We start from the raw sequence: 20,491 nt of genomic DNA on the forward strand, positions 1-20,491 counted from the left end.
TAAGGTCAATCGAAATGTTTGCAAAAACCCATTTTCTCCTGTGATATACATCACCACAATTCCGGAATAACTTCAAGGTGAGCTGCTTGCTAGAAATGACTAGGCTGGATGTTATATGTTCAATAAAAAAATCTGTTTGTCAAGTTTGGTTCCATATATGTTGCGATCATACCGTCGGAAGCGTTACGCGTTATTATTACATTCGCCCTCACCTATACTTGTGGAAATAGACTTTCGGCACTCGTTCATATTAAACCGATTTTCCATGTGTATTTAGCAATATGTATTGAATAACTTGCTTCCGAGAAATAAATAACATTCATTATAGGCTACGTTAGATGATTAAATTCCGAGACTTGATAATAACTTGATTTCGAGAAATGAATATAATTCAGATTATACATAAGTTTCGAAAACTATGATGTCAATGCAAGGCATAAAAAACAATCCGCGCGCTCCTAAACCTAACTCTTCCTAACCCTACCACCTAATCCTAAGACGTGCGGGAATGTTTTTTATGCATGCTTATACAACTCAACGAATAGCTATCGGCCTGCTTACTACATTTTAAAGATTCTCTCTGCTATTGTGTATACAAGAATGTACTTCTCTTAGTAACCAATTTCTCGTAAATTCTGAACCACATTGACGTGTGTTAACTTCTGGTATTAGGTGATAATATCATTTTCATGTCTGATAATGCCACTTGTCAAGGTGATACAAACGCTCAAACTACTTTAATATAAATTCATTCAATTAGCTTGTGTTTATTATGAAATTACTTGGTTTATGCTGTTAAAGAGTTCCGCTATTAAAAGCACTGCAACATGATTGAGTTAATCAATCACAGCGCAAATAATTACAAATCGACTGCAGTAGGTATTCTTTTATGATATACGAGCGAGGATGACACGAATATCTTATAATACTCTAGAAATTCATTTAATTATCTTGTGTTAATTATGAAATCACTCGGTTCATGCTGTAAATTTCACTGCAACATGAAAAGTTATTATGTTTAATCTCATAAGTTAGAGCTAAATTTGAACTCGTTGGAAAATTGAGATTCAGTACTTGATTATCAAATTAGATTTATTTGAGTAAACATGAGGAGTTATAAGTTATTCTACTGAAGTTTCTATGAGGTGAGGTCCTGTTAAAAACCACTAACTTGATTATTTCGGAATGGAATAGACGATCAACTTCATTCGTCAAGCGGCATAAGACCTCTCATACATACATACACACTTACATTAGCTGATTGGGGCTGTCTATCCTCACGAGGATGCTTGGTAACACGAGGAAAAGCCCTTGGACAGTAGTTGCGGACTTACTTGCACTAATTACTAGCTACACAATACAACAAGTTACCACTCGTTGATGTAACTGTCCTCATTTGTATGCATAGCCTACGAGAAATTGGTTACTGAGGGAGGTACTTTTTTGAAGATTGCAACAACATAGCCATATATGTATTTGTTCCGTATGCACAATAGGCTATTTGTATAACACGATATTTGAAGGTGGAGATGAACTAACAAAATTTGGTGTCGTAACGTAGATAATTTTAAACTGTCGTAACTTCGTATCGCTATGATGTCATACAACACTGTTCCAAGTCCCAGGACTATCACTGAAGAGCTCGTCGAATGAATATAGTTAGTCAAGATGATCAAACGGAACGAATATAAGCTCACCGTAACATATACTGCTATTTGACAGACTTCAAATATGGTGAAAAGTAATTATGTAAGTCATAACACATGGTCAAGTGTACATGTAGAATTAATAATAAATGAGGTTTACTTGCTACACTCAAGTACAGGTTAAAGAAAAGATTTTCAAGTGGGTGAATGAGCTAGTTTTTTATTCCAAATTTTATCTAAAACTGAAACTGTCAAGTAGTGGTAAAGTAGTCTAAAACCTAGTCACTTTTTACGTGGAGGGAGTCGATAGCGAAGTACTTGTACAATTTGGAGTACTCAAGTATAGGTTTGACCTGCTTGCGCTATACTTAATCAAGTGATTAACTATGTACACTGCATCTACTTCTATTTCAGAGTTGTCGGTTTTTCGAGCAAACTATACCTTCAATACTTACTTTTTAACTCAGTCGGAAATCATCACTTCTTGTACTTTACTAGGAATTTACTGCTACTAAAATGTTGAAGTGTACTTCTTTTCAGTGGTCTTGGTGAGCGGTGTCAGTTTCATCTATATCAGGGCTGGCCAACCTTTTCGGCCAAAGGGCCACATTCGATTGACGAACTATTGCGCGGGCCACTATCCGCGCCAAGCGCGAAAATTTTTTGAAGTTCATAGGTCAATAATATTGTCACTTGACTATATTGCGGGCCTGCTGTATATCGCTGGGCCAAGTTTGCGAGGACAGGGCTATTCGAGTGACAACATATTGCGCTAAGCTTGTAGAACATTTTTACCTTTGATAAATCTATCGCAAATTATTCTGCTTTATTGTAGTGTACGAAGATGTACCAATATGTGAATGGCTGATGGATCTGTCAATGCGTCGGAACTGATATTTTAGTCATCACATCTCAAGTATTGCGGCCAGACTAATCAAATTTTTGGTTGGTCTTGCAATCTCAAAATCTGTGCAATCCATTTTTGATGATATTAGAAATTTCGGAAATTACCTCGTGGGCCACTCAAAACCTTCTCGCGGGCCACATGTGGCCCGCGGGCCACGGGTTGGCCGGCCCTGATCTATATCCTACGACGTATTTTTGCGTTGCAGAATGACTTAGCGCAATAAATACACCAAAAATACATCGAGAATTTGCGAACTCTCACTCTGCAATATTTGAGTTTTACGAAGTACCCTTCAAAGTGAGCCTATATGTTGAATATTATTCAAAACCTCATAAAATTTCGCGTCGAGCGAGGAATCCTTTAAAATAAGATAGAAGTAGTCATTTCCGAGTAAGTAAAACGTTTATACTACAGGTATATTTCTGCTTAATACTATAACTATCATGAAGTTGAAGCACTCCAATATCATAAGGAATTGAGAGTATTTTGTGAATGTAGGCAAAAAACCTACTTGGGTACTCTGAAGAAGTACGAGTACATCTTTACTTAACAACTTCGAAGGTTAGCACAGTTTGTGGCATTTCGATTACCTGCTAATAAAATGTTGAAATGTAATGTACTTTTTTGCAGGGGTCTTGATGAATTGTATCAGTTTCATCTATTTCCTACAATGCATTTCGCTATCCTGAATGACTTATCATCACCGTGAAAAACTAGCAAAAATATACCGAAAATTTGCGAAGTCCTACTATGCGATATTTGAGTTTTTCAATTTACATTTCGAGATTAGCCCAGTTGGATATTAACGAAAACCACGTAAAATTTCACTCCAAGCGTTATGGCTTTAACTCGAGCAAATACGTATTCCGAATTTTATGTGTGAAATAACCTTCCTTACGTTAAATCTACATGGGGCGGAATAAATCGAAAAATTTTAATGCATCGAGATATAGCTCGGCGTCGCACCGCAGTCCAATAACGAGAGTGGAATAATATAGAAATCATACCGAACCATTGTAAAAGTGACGTTTCTTCGTTTATGCATATACAATTTCACATTGTAAAAGTTAGTATTCGAGGTCTATTTTTGTTTAATACTGAAACTGTCTTGAATTTGAAACAGGCCTATATCATAAACACTTGAGTAGTTGGTGCATGTAGGCAAAAAAACACTTGAGTACTTTGAAGAAATACATGTACTTCTCTGCTCAACATCTCTGAACGATAGAAGTGGAGATATAGTCTACAAACATAACCTGTTACTTACTTACTTACTTACTTACTTACTTACTTACTTACTTACTTACTTACTTGCTTGCTTGCTTGCTTACTTACTTACTTACTTACTTATACTTACTTACTTACTTACTTACTTGCTTGCTTGCTTGCTTACTTACTTACTTACTTACTTACTTACTTACTTACTTACTTACTTACTTACTTACTTACTTACTTACTTACTTGCTTGCTTGCTTGCTTGCTTGCTTGCTTGCTTGCTTGCTTGCTTGCTTGCTTGCTTGCTTACTTACTTACTTACTTACTTACTTACTTACTTACTTACTTACTTACTTACTTACTTACTTACTTACTTACTTACTTACTTACTTACTTACTTCGAAATCTGTACTTTTACTTGTATTCGAGCAGAATTGCGCGATGTTGAGTACCATCTGACGGCGTCTATCACACTGCTGGAAAATTAGGGTTCAGTACTCCAGTATCAAATTAGATTTACTTGAGTGAACGTGAGGGGTTATTAGTGATTCTACTAGAGTTTGTATGAGGCGGGGTGCTGGTAAAACCACCAACTTGATTATTTCGGAATATAGAATAGAAGACCAGCTTCTATCGTCAAGTACCATAAGACCCATCATTCATACATACATACTTACATTATTTGCTTGGGGCTGTCTATCCTTATTAAGGTGCTTGGTAAGAACGCGGTAAAGGCATTGAACAGCAGCAGTTGCGGGATTACTCGCACCAATTACTAGGTACATAATAACGCAAGTTAACACAAGTGGGTTCTATCCTGAGCTTACGTGCACCAATTACTAGCTACATAATACAACAACTTAACACTTGTAGAACACGATATTTGCTCTTGGAGAACTGGCGATAGTTTCGAAGTCTCACTTCGTAGTATTACAATATACGCTTTAATCAACATAACGACTTGACACTGGAAAAACACTTTCACGTTATTCAATAACTCGATTCTCGAAACTTGTTGCTTGTGTGATTTACCACTGGTGTGCAAAGGGTTAGGAACGTTAGAAATACAGTTCCACATTATATATGTTTTGATGCAAGGGAAAATCATTCGATAACTCGACACTTCTCGTTAGTAAAGTAAATTGTTGTATAATATTTTCTAAAATACAAACTCCGACGAAATCATGAATATGTAGGACTTACCCTAAACATATATTGTGCACATACAACTTTGTTACAAGAACTACGATATTCCTGTAAGTACTAGGTCTGTTTTGGGTTATTTGAATATTAAGATACGTGACCATTCATGTAAAAAAGTTATCTTGATATCAAAAACATTTTGTACAGACTATATCATTCTATAGTTTGAGAACGCGTCTATTCATTCTTCAGTTTCATAGTACGCGAATATCGGGTAAAGTCGATTACTCATTTATCAGCAGTAAATTTCTAGTAAAGTACAAGAAGTGACGATGCCCTAGCGGCTAAACAAGTAAGTATTAACTTCTTCAGAGTACTCAAGTACGTTTTTTGCCTACATGCACCAAAAACGCTCAAGTGTTTATGATATTGTACTGCTTCAAATCCATTATTATAGTTTCAGAATTAAGCAGAAATAGACCTAGAATACTAACGTTTTACTTGGTCGGAAATAGGTACTTCCATCTTAATTCAAAGGATTTATCGCTCGTAGCGAAATTCTACGAGGTTTTGGATAATACCCAACATGTAGGTTCACTTTGAAGGGTAATTTGTAAAACTCAATTATCGTATAGTGAGAGTTCGCAAATTCTCGACGTATTTGTGCTATTTTTCATTGCGATACAATCTGAAGTGCGAAAATGCATTGTAGAATATAGATGAAACTGGGCCCGATCATCAAGGCCAATGGAAAAGTACATTTCAACATTCTATTACCAGTAAATTTCTTCTAAAGTACGTGAAGTGCTGATTTCCGAGAGAGTAAAAAAGTGAGTATTGAAGGTATTATTTGTCTGATAACTGAAAACTCTGAAATAGAAGTAGATGAAGTCTAAATAGATAATCACTGGATTTAGTATAGCGCAAGCAGGCGAAACCTATACTTGAGTACTCCAAATGTACAATTATTTCGATTTCGAAAGGGTTTTGATAATATCCAATATGTAAGCTCACTTTGAAGGATAATTCGTAAAACTCAAATATTTCGCAGTGAGAGTTTGCAGATTCTCGATGTATTTTTGCTATTTTTCGTTGGGATAAGTCATTCTGCAGCGCGAAAATGCATGATAGGATATAGTTGAAACTGGCGCTGCTCATCGAGGACATTGAAAAAAGTACATTTCAACATTTTAGTATCAGTCAATTTTTAGTAAAGTGCAAGAAGTGATGATTTCCGAACGAGTAAATCAGTAAGTATTGAAGGTATAGTTTGTCTGCAAACCGAAAACTCTGAAATAGAAGTAGATGCGTTGTAAATATATAATCACTTGAATGAGTATTGCTACCAAGGCAAAACCAATACTTGAATACTCCAAAATGTACAAGTACTTCGCTATCGACTCAAAAGGTAGTTTCTATCTACTCTACAAAATCCGTACTGTAAAACTTTAGTACATTGGAAAAGTATTTGAGTCTAAAAATATTAATCCCCATAAAACGTACTGGATGTGGGGTTCGAAGCCTAGACTAATAAGAGGACCGTGATTGAAAATAGATGGAGGATCACTGGATTAAAGTTTACTGAATACTCCGCAATGGAAAATTAGTATATACTATACAAAATCCGGAGTGTAAAAGTCTTTAGTGCATCGGAATAGAGTAGTTTTCTATCTACTTTACAAAAGTCATACGATTTTTCTTGTTGCGTTCCGGGATAAAATGTAATTTTTCGTGCTTTTCAATTTTTTAATTTAATTTTTTATTATTTTCAGTTATCAGGCAAACTATACCTTTAATACTTACTTTTTTACTTGTTGTACTATAGTAGAAATTTAGTGATAATAAAATGTTGGAATGTACTTTTTTCATTGCTCTTCATAAGAGGTGTCAGTTTCATAGACTTATCCGACAGTATCAGGTATTGGCGATGGAGAAAGTTAGGCACTAATCTAGTAGAGAACCTCTCGAATTGGTATTTCCTATTACCTCATTCCCATAGGTGAAATTGCAAACGTTGATCTCAACTACGGGAAGAACATTAGCTTTACGCAACTCGGGACTATTATTTCGAGCGATCTAACTTATTTGCCACTTGCGAACTCGCGCTTGCACTCATTAGGTGACCATCTGTTATGTTTGCTAATTGAAATAAATAATCATAGTGTAATGCTTATGTGAGTTATAGTCATATTCAATCGTGTTTACATTTCTACTAAATTTCTACACTTCAATCTTGTAAAGTAGATAGACGAGGAGAACGATTAACATAAGGTAAGCGCAAAGTACGTAAATTTTGATGTCATACTGTCGTGGAATTACTTTGCGTTTGTCAATGATGACTCGTGCTCGTTGATTGTTTTCCTGTGTTCCTACCGTCGTTAGTATTTCGTGTGTCGTAGTTCTGTTAAGGTTTGGTCGTGAATAAACGTGGTTGTAACCTGTACTGCATCGGTTTAGCCTTCTTCGGTATATGATTAAGAAATAGTTTGAGAGGAACACAACACATACAAACACCACAAACTGTGCTACTTGTACTTCTTCAGAGGTTTTTAGCTACATTCAACAAATACTTTCAAGTGTTTATGGTAATGGACTGCTTCATCACTATGATAATTATAGTATTAACCAGAAATGGACCTAAAATACTAACGTTTTACTTACTCGAAAATGGCTACTTCTACCTTAATTTAAAAAACTCAAGTAAAGCTTACGAAATCCATAGTGTAAACGTCTCTAATGCGCTGAAAAAGTACTCAATACGCTATATTTGAATCTAAAAATATTAATTCACGTAAAACTCATAATTAGTCGTAAAATGTGGAGACCTCGGAAATCGAAACCGCGATCGGTTTGCACTCAAAATCGCATTTTATATTAATTAATTAGTGATGATGTTGGCCCAATTACTATGATATATCATCATAAAAACCGCACCTTCTTCAACGTTGATGAGCGTTATCTGAGAGCTCATATTATCCGCGAAGATACAACGTCCTAAATACACATAATAATAGAATATCTGGCGAATATAGTCTTGCATTGACATCATAGTTTTCGAAATTTATGTATAATCTGAATGTTATTTATATCCAGAAATCAAATTATTATCAAGTTTCGGAATTTAATCATCTAACGTAATCATCATAAAATCGCGCCTATAGTTCAACGTTGATGAGTATTATCTGAGAGCTCATGTTATCCGCGAAAATACTAAGTCCTAAATACACATAATGTTATTATCTGGCGAATATAGCCTTGCATAGACATCATAGTTTTCGAAACTTATGTATAATCTGAATTATATTTATTTTTCGAAAGCAAGTTATTATCAAGTCTCGGAATTCAATCACATATCGTATAATGAATGTTATTTATTTCTCGGAAGCAAGTTATTCAATACATATTGCTAAATACACATGGAAAATCAGTATTGAAATTCACAAAACACCAGAATATCTGCTACATATAGTGCTAAATACGCATCGCGATAATCTAGTGGGGAGCGACGAACATAAACAGCCTCAGGGGCGGGGATTGGTGCGCGCCAAAGTTCCTTAGCCCTACTACTAGCATTCCACCTTTGAAACTTTCTGGACATATGAAATACATTTTTCGCTTTTACAAGTAGTATTTGTATTTCACTTTCAATTCCCAGTATCATATACTTTTAGTTATAATTAATATCAGTTCTTTTGTCTGGATAACATACATGTTGAAGTATAAAAGCAAGTGTTTGTTCGTTTTTGTGGTATTCATGGTGCTTATCGACTACTATGGTCATTTGCACCAGGCCGATATTTTTCATTATTTTCCGTAACTGCCGACTCATAGCAGGTCTCTAGGCTTTTTGTAAGACACCGCTTACGCGGATGAGGTGACTCGGTCGGACTCGAACCCGCTTCCATTGGTGTTGCAGCTGCGGAATACCACTGCGCTACATCGCCACACATAAAAGCATGTGTAGTAATGCCTTTAATTTCCGGAAATAAAGCTACAAAATATGGCATTTTTACGATCTACCATATTTTTATTAACGCTTACTAATCGCGCAAGGTGTTTACACCGTATCCTATACAACTTCTCCGTATTGCTCATCCTTGACTAAACTGCGGGCCTTATAATGTGGGGGGGGGGTGATTCCATGATATTTTCTAAAACGTGCTGTTCGAGATACAGAGGATTAGTATCGCATATACATACCAATACTAGCATTTTCATCCCATGATGCGGACGAATGCGTATGCTGTCGAAAATTGGATATATCCTGGTCTGCATCAATATAAATCAAGCTCTGCACCTTTCGCATAGCTCAATTTGCACCTTTTGACAATCCATGCGAACGAAATACGATGGTTTTTCCAGCTACTTACTTACTTGAGTAGATTTGAAGTCAGTTAATTCTACTTATACTTCAAGTAGAGTTAGGTTGCTCATGGAAAAAGTACTTCTACTCGTACTTGGGTAGATTTTTTCGTCGCCACTTCTACTTCTACTTGAGTAGCTTACTTGACTACTTTGACCACCTCTGGGCCCGACACGAACGTTTCCGGTACGCAGTGCGGTTTCGGTCCTGATTCTAGCTTCAACCTTCGCTAGCACGGTGTATAAGCAGATGGCTGGTGGCAGATCCAAATGTTGAGTAAAGAATTGCGAAATTACGATTGTTGCCCGTTTCAAGTAGGGTCATATGATAAGATAAAGTGAACATATAGTTCGGCCTACAATACAGATATTGCGAGCTGCAGTTGCGAGTAACGGCAAATAATGACTTGGTTATGATCTGTACCAACTCCAGCAGCCGTTGATTTTTAATGCTTCGATGTGGATATCGTCATGTTCAATTTGACAACCACAAAATTTTAAAACTTTCTCCGGTGCACGTAAGCCTACTGCTCGTCAAGCAGCAACGGTCAAATTGCATTTAACTAAGCATAACCAAACATCAATACATACGTTACTATTTGAAAAAAGGCAAAGTTGTGATTTTATTATCCTGCTGCGTGTATTGACAACCTGATATAAGGCATGGCGGGTGTTCTTACAAGTTACAACTACACAACTACGTCTACTGTACAGTACATCGAGTATCTTTTACTACGTGTGGCTGTGGATAATTCGTTTTACAATCACGAGCTAGCCAATACTTGGCAGTGGCATTTGAAAAGCCGACGTTTCTGCCATAACCTGGAATAATGTAGCACTCTTCATTGATCAAGAGTGTCCACTCTTCAGTACAAATAAAAAGTACATATTACAATCGTTGTTTGCACAGGGAAATCGACTAGATATCTGAAAAAGTCGATTGCGATTACGAATACTTTGGATTCTTTTCATATGTAATATGTAATCGATTACTTGCGATTACTTGAAAATGCTGTAATCGTCGTAATCTATTACGATTACTAATCCCGATTACCCCACGTCTGGTCCATGCCATTCGAGTCTGACTTCTGGAAGTTTTGATCTAAGTGGTGTTTCTGCAGATTCATTGTCATATAAACCAATAAAGACGACGTCGATATCGTCGCAGAAATCCAGTCTTCATCATATTGGAGACAAAGACCAAGTTTAAAAGACTCGAAATCCGGAACAAATTCGTGATGGCGTCACACAACCCTTGTAACTGATAAATACTTTGTAAATCTCTATCATGGCTGATAAAGATTCACACTATAGATGAGGTCAAAGTAGTCACCGTCGGTACTGGAGGAGAAGAAGAAATAAGTAGGATATTATGAGGGCGAGCTTCTCTCCCAGCGTGAGTCCGTCAAACCACTGTTGCACCGCCGATATGTAGATGGCACTCTTGTCATATTCAGGAATGAGTCGGAGTGTGATCAATTTCTCATTCGCTTAAATTTCACCCGGCCTTGCAATTCACAATTGAAAAAGAACACAATAACTCACTATCATGTTTGGACGTTTTAGTCGAAAATCACAATACCAACAACTTTTGAACGTCTGTCTTCAAGAAACCGAAATTCACAGGCCAATACCTTCGTCGGAATTCATTTAGTCCTCGACGCAGAGAAATCAACCTCATAGGCACCCTCGTGCATAGATCGTTGATGATATGTTCGAGTAGCAAACTGAGTTTAGAGCTTGACAACATCCGCAAAATCTTACTTGATAACGGTTACCCTGAACACGTCATCAACCGCGGCATAAAGAGGAAGTCAACAAAGCCCACCGAACGGACAACCAAAGATGTTTATATCCATCTACCTTAGATTGGTCCCATTTCCACCCGATTTGAAAAACAGTTGATTTCTGCGGTCAGTAAGTGTTACGACGCAGTCAAAACCAATGTGATTTTTACGACTACACAACTGCTCCCTTCAACACGCAAAGACGTGCTCCCTGCACCTGAACAAAGTAATGCAGTGTACGAATATAAGTTCCACTGTGATTGTGGCTACGTGGAAAGAACGTCAGAGCGTTTGCAGGAACGCATAAACCAGCATGTCCCCAGATTTATCAGAACACGTGCATCACGCTCGGTGAAAAGCTCACCCTTAACTTATCCGCCCAAGCTTGATGCTGAGCGATCAAAGGCCATTAATTCTACCATGGGCAAACATCTATTACATAATCCGATTTGTGCGAATAAGAATCGAGACGACAGATTTCGCGTTGTCGGTAGGGGCCGTTCACACTTCCATTTGGAGTCGACTTTTTATCAAAATACACCAACCAAAACTCTGTCAACAAAAGGAGGTCGTGTACCACCTAAAAATAGTACATTGAACGCTCTCTCATTCGAAATTTCATGCTGGTGACGTCATATTTTGTGATACGATTGCTGATATACAATTTTCTTTCCAATTCTCTACTATAATTGCTGACAATTACTTCTGACGAGTGTCAGCCAAAAATATTCGGGTTCATTTCGATATGAATATACTATTCAATTGTATATTGAAGTTCTGTACCTCCAAGAACCTCTTTGTAAGTAAAAAAGTAAATATTCTAGTTTTAGTGTTGCCTAAAAATCTGAAAACTGCCAAGCAGAAGTAAAAGTAGTCAGTGGCGGTTCTCAACCGCCGGTCCGCAGACCGGTGCCGGTTCGCGAGGCATATTATAATTGTGTACCTTAATTTCGAGATGCAATATTTTGAAGGCTGGTCCATTGATAAAATAAATTAAACATCAAATGTTAAACAAATTCAGGACTTCGTGAAGTAACATTAGGTCTGGAAACATGTTCGATTAGACTTGGAGTGTCATTTGACGACATACGAGCGACAAGTGTATGAGCTGACTCGCTAAACTGCACAGTTTGCGCGATCATTTGTTTTTGATTCATTTAGTTTGCGAAGGACCGTACCTGTCGCACCCCAAACCTCCCAATTTGAACGGGTTGTAACTTGAACGGGGGCCTAAAATTATTTCGTGACTGTACAACAGCATTTTCTGAAACTTGATCCAACTTTTTTCAAAAATTTGTTCGCGCGAGCCGCGAATTAGTGTCACTATATGTCTTTGATTATTGGGTGTCCTTCCCCCAAGAAATAGTATTGATTTTCAGAAATAGGTATTTCGGCGTCAGCCAATATCACACCAATACATAATGAAGTTTAGGCTAATAATGGACTCCAAAAAGTGTGCTAAGAACTCGCCAGCGACATCAACTTGGCCGAAAAGGAATGCCGTACCGAACATCGATATATATTATATATTTTGTCCATAGGCTCCAAAATGGCGCGCTGAATCTTGCTGTTCTGGCAATCTGTACCCCATACGACAAATGCCAGATCACAGAAAATTATTATTTTTCAGTGAAATAATACCAATTTGCAATCGTGTGAATGCTTTAGTTTAGTACGCTTGGGTGATTTCAATATCTACTCTACCGAAAAATCTAATTATTCTGAGAGCATAAAAAATTTACAGCAATATATATGCAATAACCTATATTATTGACCGATGCAGTCATGAATTAAAGAAAATTTTCGCGCTTGGCGCGACCACGTTACATAAACTTCATGCATACACTGAGTAGAATGACTGTGTTCACAAGTCTGGTGAAAACACACAACCAACAGTGGGGCTTGGAGGCGAAGCCCCCAGAACTATGGTTCATCACCCCGTGGGAGCCAATACCGACGTTTTGGGCGGGTAAGCTGACGATCGGCCCTGATTTTGTGGATGATGGCCACTGGCCAGGTTTAGCTGTTGTCGGGTGTTTTCGTGCGGCGAATTGTATTCATAGTAGCCAGAGTAGCCTGCGTCTGGTGGTAGTGGGCAATGAGCAAGGTAGCACGATAAGGTGCTGGATTAGACTCCGAGACGCTTGTTTTCTCGATATTGTCGAAGAGGAGAATACTATTCGAGTCAATGGTCTTCGGTGCACAAGACTGTAAACGACTCTCGGCTCCAGCACTTTCATCTGGGCAAGGCATGGGCTCCTCATCGCCGACCTCACTGCTATGCAGTGACTTAAAAAGCCCAACTACAGTGAGCCGAGCTATAATTCGGCAACAACAGAACCGATGAAGCGTGCCTGAGAGAGTGCAAGAAACAAAAGTAAAAAGACCAGAAGAAATGCATTGAACCGTTGAATTATCATGTCGTGGGCACAAAGCCTTAATCAGGCTATAAGCACCACTGTTGTCGTAATAATAACAAGACCAATCGCTTCCTACAAAATACTATCGCAAAAGAATTCTGAAGCAAAACACGGACGGCAAATGCAGAATGTGCCACAACCAAAATGAAACTGTGGCACATCTCATGTCCGGCTGTGGTGCACTTGCAGCTACCGAATACACATGGAGACACAATAGGATTAGTCACTACATTCATCTTGAATTATGCAAACATTTTAACATCACCCCTTCGACAAAAAATTGGTACGATTACAGCCCAGCACCAGTGACAGAAAACGACCAGGTAAAAATTCTGTGGGATGTACCAGTTATAACTGACCGCGAAATCAGAAGCAACCGCCCGGATATGATCATCAAACTAAAAATGAAAAGAGAATGCTTGTTCATTGAACTGGCTGTCCCAGCTGATCACAATATACAACAAAAAGAATCAGAAAATCAGTCCAAATACGCAGACCTCAAAATGGAATGTGAGAAAATGGGGCGATGCAAAATAAACATTGTACCGATAGTCATTGGCGCTACAGGGGTCGTAAGCAAAAAACTCATGAGACATATCCGACAGATTCCGGGTAACGTTCGATTCGACATGATCCAAAAGATCACGTTATTGGGCACTGTGCATATTCTTCGGAAGGCGTTGAATGCACCACTGGACTAAAATTATACTAGTGAATCACAGCATCATTTCTGTAATTTCGATTCTTCATTTTCAATCATCTCTACCTCTGCTCTGTAACCCTTGCCAATTCTTCATCTACTGCAATTCTGTAATCTGACTTCTCCATGTATTGCATAGGAATAAACAATTTGACTGCATTACTGACATTTTAAAAAATTTACTCCAATCTTGCCATTTTCCTTTGGGTGCAGGTTGCTCCCCGGATTATGTGTGTATTGACCAGTTTCTTACTGTGAATAAAGAATATAATAATAATAATAAACCGCCCGGATATGATCATCAAACTAAAAAAGAAAAGAGAATGCTTGTTCATTGAACTGGCTGTCCCAGCTGATCACAATATACAACAAAAAGAATCAGAAAAGCAGTCCAAATACGCAGAGCTCAAAATGGAATGTGAGAAAATGTGGCGATGCAAAATAAACATTGTACCGATAGTCATTGGCGCTACAGGGGTCGTAAGCAAAAAACTCATGAGACATATCCGACAGATTCTGGGTAACGTTCGATTCGACGTGATCCAAAAGATCACGTTATCGGGCACTGTGTATATTCTTCGGAAGGCGTTGAATGCACCACTGGACTAAAATTATACTAGTGAATCACAGCATCATTTCTGTAATTTCGATTCTTCATTTACAATCATCTCTACCTCTGCTCTGTAACCCTTGCCAATTCTTCATCTACTGCAATTCTGTAATCTGACTTCTCCATGTATTGCATAGGAATAACAATTTGACTGCATTACTGAAATTTTAAAAAATTTACTCCAATCTCGCCATTTTCCTTTGGGTGCAGGTTGCTCCCCGGATTATGTGTGTATTGACCAGTTTCTTACTGTGAATAAAGAATATAATAATCTGGGCAAGGCAATTTTACCTCGACTCATAAGATTCACGACTGTAAAATCACATGCATGGATGCCATCATGAACATAATTAATTACGATCAACACTGTCAAAATTTCAATTTACAAACAACAGTGGCATACTTCACGTTCTGAGTTGATTTCAATTTTTGAAAGTTCACCGGTCCGCCAAATATTTTTTGAAATTTTACCGGTCCGCGAGGTGAAAGGGTTGAGAACCACTGGTCTATAATCATAACCAGTTGAGGACCCAGTCAACAAACTGGGAAGCGATCGCCGGCGTATAATACGCAATCGATGTCAAAATGACGCTTCAAAAGAACCAATTTTCGCACTTCTGCAGCAGAATTATTAACCCGTTGTTGCCGTCCATTAACCCTCTCGCTACTGCAGCTTACAACCGCTATTAGCCCTATCGCTATCTGAATCATTGTTGCTTTCTGGCATACATACTGACATCACAATTTGACAATGCGTTTTCATTATAGTTTTAGTTCCACCACGAGCAGATATACATACAAAGCACCGGTCAAATACAGACAGCCATATAAAATGCATAAAACGACATATTGATTTCAGTCGAGGTACAGAGATCTTCATTTCCGGTACAAGTTTGATACAACTATTCCTGCTCCTGAATTGAAATACAGAAAAAACCTGGTTTATCAAATAAGTATGTGCCTTGGCGGCAGACTTGGACAACTAGAAAATTTTCAGCTTTTCTGAATTAGATTAGAATTAGAATTAGAGCTCTACAGTTTTTTTCAAACTAGATTAGAATTAGAATTAGAGCTACAAAGTTTTTCCAAATTAGATTAGAATTAGAATTAGAGCTACACAGCTTTTTTCAAATTAGATTAGAATTAGAATTAGAGCTACTAAGCTTTTTCCAGATTAGATTAGAATTAGAATTAGAGCTACTTAGTTCGCAAAAACTTGGAAATTCAATGAAATTTTATATGGGAAATGAATACAGCAAAATGCAGTTCACATCAAATCACAGTGCGTGGTGAAAAAGGCCGTCAGGCGATAAGCGCCACATATTTTTGTTTAATAAACAAAAACAACAGTGCATTCCCATAACCATGAGAATGGTTAACTTCTGTATACCAAGCTTGGCTCGATTTTTACTATACTTTAATAAAATATTACTTCTTTTATGGTAACCGTGGGCATCGCCCATGTTAGTCAGAATGGCGATGTACTAACGTAAAGTTGTAGAAACTGGAATGTCGTTCGCAGCCTCGGACAAAGAGGCATTTTCAGGAAAACAATAATTAGATTAGAACTAGAATTAGAGAATACGGACATTTCACAAATTAGATTAGAATTAGAATTAGGGCATAAGAACATTTCACAAATTAGATTAAAATTAGAATTAGAGCATGGAAGCATTTCACAAATTAGATTAGAATTAGATTACTGGCACTTCGCTCTAATTTAGTGCAATTAGACAACTAGAATTATCTAGTTGTCCAAGTCTGCTTGGCGGGAAGAATCGGATCAAGCAACGCGGAGCTACCATCAGCAGCCTACTCACTGTGTGACACGCTAACTTCATTCGGAGGCCAATTTTGAATGATTTCTCCCACGTTTAGGCTTGGCGTGGTCTCTGGTATCTGGGTAATTCCACTGGCCTCATATTCGTGTGATGTAGGCTACTGTCAACCAGATATCCTTAACAGTGATAATCGGCTGATCATGGCCATTGTCGATGCAGGTTGAACAGATGCTTAGACGATATGTTATGAGCTGCTCCTGCCTTCGCCAACGCCGCATTCTTGTCAATTCACCATCACACTTATACTGATATTTGGGCGTATCGCAATCACTTCGTCGCTTGAGTGTTCATCGTAAAATAACTCGTAGATTAACTGAAAAGAGTATCACATATTTTAATCAGAAATTATTACAATATATAGTATTGGGCTTAACAGTTGAAATGCCAACCGTTGTAACGAACATCCATGATTGTAAATTCAGTGACAGATATTACAGACAGAGAAAATAGATGGGTTGAGCATATCCCATGTTTCGTTAATGTAAAATGTACACACATTAATGAATGCACTAACAAATGATGTCAAAGCCATAACCACAACACGCCAAGATCCGGTGAGGGGTACCGACACTCTTTCGCGGTTTTGCATTAAAATATCAACGGACCGGTAGTACGCATTACGTTCAAAGCACTAATAAATAACTTGACAAGTATCACGCTGTTCACTGCCGTCAATCTGACATTTCAGGCTACGGAAAACTATAAGCATTTATATCAAGTTCTATTATAGAAGCCTAACGCAAACAAGCAGTTAATATGACTGAACTGCTATTCGGAACACCATTTGACTATCAATACACATCTAAGCAAGCACGTAAAAAAGTTCATTAATAGCCCGAAAAATTTCATCCTCAACTTATCTCAACGAAGAGATTCATTCATATTGCCTTCCAACGCTATAATCTCGGAAATGCAATTCGCGGTATGGACGGAATATATTTCAAACTAAGCGTGGAGCGGTAAACAACATCCGATGACTTATGACATCACAATCACTCCACGCTAAAGTGCTCACGAACCTGGTAAAGCTAGGCAGACGAAACGTCACGGTGAAACCGCGTGATAATCAAGCGCAATTAGATTGGTTAATAACGCTGACAGCCAACCCTCTGGCCGACCGATGGAAAGGAGAACAGTCGATCTTCTTAATTCGAGAGCGATCAGTTTTTGTACATCAAAGGTGCCGCCTCGCTGTAGTGTCAAAACGGTTGCGTTCACTTTTCTCCGGCACTTTCTTCGCCTATTTCGGCATTGAATGTACACATTTTTGTTGACTGGGGAAGTGGTGCGAGAAGGGAAAATGTAGGCTACTTGAAGTACTTCGAAAAGTAGAAGTACTTCGTTACTGCATAAGCCCAACCCTGACAAATGCACCAGCGACGTTGATTGGATTGACGGTAACAGGCAACGATGTGTGAGTTTCGATACCTCTTATATTTTCAGCAAGCACCTTACCCTCTCACCATCAAAAACCGCGATGTGCTTTTCATGATAGACGAAAGTAGTAGCGTTGGATCGCTGAACTTCCAAAAATTCGTCAGATTTGCCAAAGCAGTGGTGGGCTGTGAGTACATTTGTTGAAATTAGTGATGAATATGTGATTTCTTCGTCCGATAATAGTCCACAATTTTTTCATTTTACCTTAATCATGACTTGATTTGACTCGTGACACGTCCAAAATCGATTGATGTGGCTTGATTCTAAATGTGCAATGACCCGATATGACTCGGGACTCGGAGGTAGTGACTATAGTTCCCAACACTCGTGCCAACGGAGTTGGGAAGTGCAGAAATAATCATATAAAAATAGCAGAGTAATGACTCCCATCGAATTTAGTGGATTACAAATGCAAGGATTAGAATTTACAATAACCATAAGTATATTTTGTTACTGGTTGCAAACAATCCACCCGTCTTTTAAGCTTTATGTGGGGCTATCAGCGTCGGAATGGACACCACTCGTGTTGGAGTCCTGAATTTTGATCGGGCTCAACATGTTGAAATCGACTTTGATAGATACTTCGCAAAGGCTCAGCTGCTCACCGGAATGAGTAATAATGTCAGGTAAAAATTCGTTATGTACGACGCTTTATTCATTGATCGCGAACATCCATTTCATGACCAAAAGCCAATTTCTTATGATACCACTGCATGATTAAAAGGACACTGCGCTCTAAATGTAGAGTAAAAGTATTAAGATGTGAAAACATTCTTGGCGAAGCCATATATCCCGTCAGAGTGAGATAATCCCTAAAACGAAGCAATAATTCACAATTCCAGAAGATAGACCAAACTGCAACACTACTGCGAGTAGGCAACGTCTTTTTAATGTTGATGGCAGTTTCATTTTCGTATACACCAGTGTCAGGAACCTTTCTTGGCAAAAGAGCAATATTGGCCCCATATCAAGAAACACAGTAACACTAGATCGCGCGAAGCGCGAAGAAAAATTTCGAGTTGAATGTCCTAAAATACTGTACACTGTTTACTTCATAGTGGTAATGTTTATCATTCTAATTTGTAATTGGAATGTTATTTCCAACAGAGTACATTTCTCGCCGATGTTTAGTAAAAGACCAGGGATATCTGATATCCCTGAGTAAGACAATGTGGATTTGAAGACCGCATTGTCCTACTGGCGTTGTAATGTCTTTTGTTCTGTCCAATCAATCAATGCATCGTGTAATCCAAGAATTAAAGGCGTACGATGTCGGGCACGTCGAATCCGCTACATCAACTTGTTGGCAATTATATAAACTTCATATCAAATTCGATGGAATCGATTTGTATGCACGATAGTAGTATAGTAGATCGGTAGCGAACTAGCGTTGTTTCTTATGGGTGCGGCGGTGATTCGTTTGAAAACCCGTGGTGGTGATTCGTACTTTCAGACCCCCCTCTCGGTGGTGATTCGAAACGGATTCTTATGGACGCGACGGTGTGTCGTACTTTTAGAACCCCATGTGGCAGTGATTCGTATTGAAAACTCGTGGTTGTGATTCATACTTTCAGATCCCCCCTCTCGGCGGTGATTCGTAATGGATTCTTATGGACGCGGCGGTGTGTCGTACTTTTAGAACCCCATGTGGCGGTGATTCGTATTGAAAACTCGTGGCGGTGATTCGTACTTTCAGATCCCCCTCTCGACGGTGATTTGTAATGGATTCTTATGAATGCGGCGATGTGTCGTACTTTTAGCCCCCCCCCCCCCCCCCCCCCCCCCCATGTGGCGGTGATTCGCATTGACAACACCTGGTGGTGATTCGTACTTTCAGACCCCCCTCTCGGTGGTGATTCGTAATGGGTTCTTATGGACGCGGCGATGTGTCGTACTGTCAGCAAAAATACGTGAAATAGCTTGCTAAATCCAGGGATCACTTGCAATGTAATATTTGGTAATTAGTTTACCACAGAGCCGGCGTAGAAGGTGATTCGAATACCAACAATAGCCGCTCTCGCAAACTAATACTTCAAAAAGGTGTGAAATAGTTTGCTAAATCCAGGAACACACGCAAGTAATGTTTTCGGTAATTATTTTGTCACAAAGCCGTCGTAGACGGTGATTCTGAAACCAACAATAGTCGCGTTCGCAAACTATCACTTCAAATAGGTGTGAAATAGATTACAAATCCCGCGATCGCTGACAAATGTCAAAATTTTCGAACCGTACGAAATCCGCGAATATTGGTTGGAATGAATTCAAATTTGGTGTGCGTCGTTTTTTAAGGCAACCTAACGATTTAATCACGTATTCAGCAAGATTCAGGAAAAAAGGTTATTTTTGAACAGCCCTGATACGCATATTGATTTGAAACAAGTAATGAAACCTTACAACTCTATTCACGACTGGGTTTTCCGTTT

General features: G+C 38.5%; 2 protein-coding genes and 1 long non-coding RNA gene across 3 annotated transcripts in view; 2 read left to right on the plus strand and 1 right to left on the minus strand.

The window, feature by feature from the left end:
- LOC145456710 (WD repeat-containing protein 19-like) overlaps positions 1-20,491 on the plus strand; it is a 392,619-nt gene that overhangs the window by 202,194 nt on the left and 169,934 nt on the right. The gene's annotated exons all lie outside the window — the stretch shown is intronic.
- The window catches only part of LOC145456718 (uncharacterized), a 46,271-nt gene that overhangs the window by 5,257 nt on the left and 20,523 nt on the right, over positions 1-20,491 (plus strand). Inside the window, exons 5-6 of the mRNA XM_080334822.1 lie at positions 18,075-18,195; positions 18,553-18,694. Of these exons, the coding sequence (XP_080190948.1) occupies positions 18,075-18,195; positions 18,553-18,694 (263 nt within the window). The remainder of the gene's footprint in view (positions 1-18,074; positions 18,196-18,552; positions 18,695-20,491) is intronic.
- Positions 13,260-18,075, minus strand: LOC145456727 (uncharacterized). Its single transcript, XR_013920690.1, has 2 exons — positions 16,611-18,075; positions 13,260-15,704 (listed from the first exon to the last, which is right to left on the minus strand). It is a non-coding gene; the product is annotated as an uncharacterized LOC145456727 (long non-coding RNA).

Source organism: Botryllus schlosseri, chromosome 15 (genome assembly GCF_051294905.1).
Source record: "Botryllus schlosseri isolate E-star chromosome 15, Bs_hap1, whole genome shotgun sequence".
NCBI lineage: Eukaryota > Metazoa > Chordata > Ascidiacea > Stolidobranchia > Styelidae > Botryllus > Botryllus schlosseri.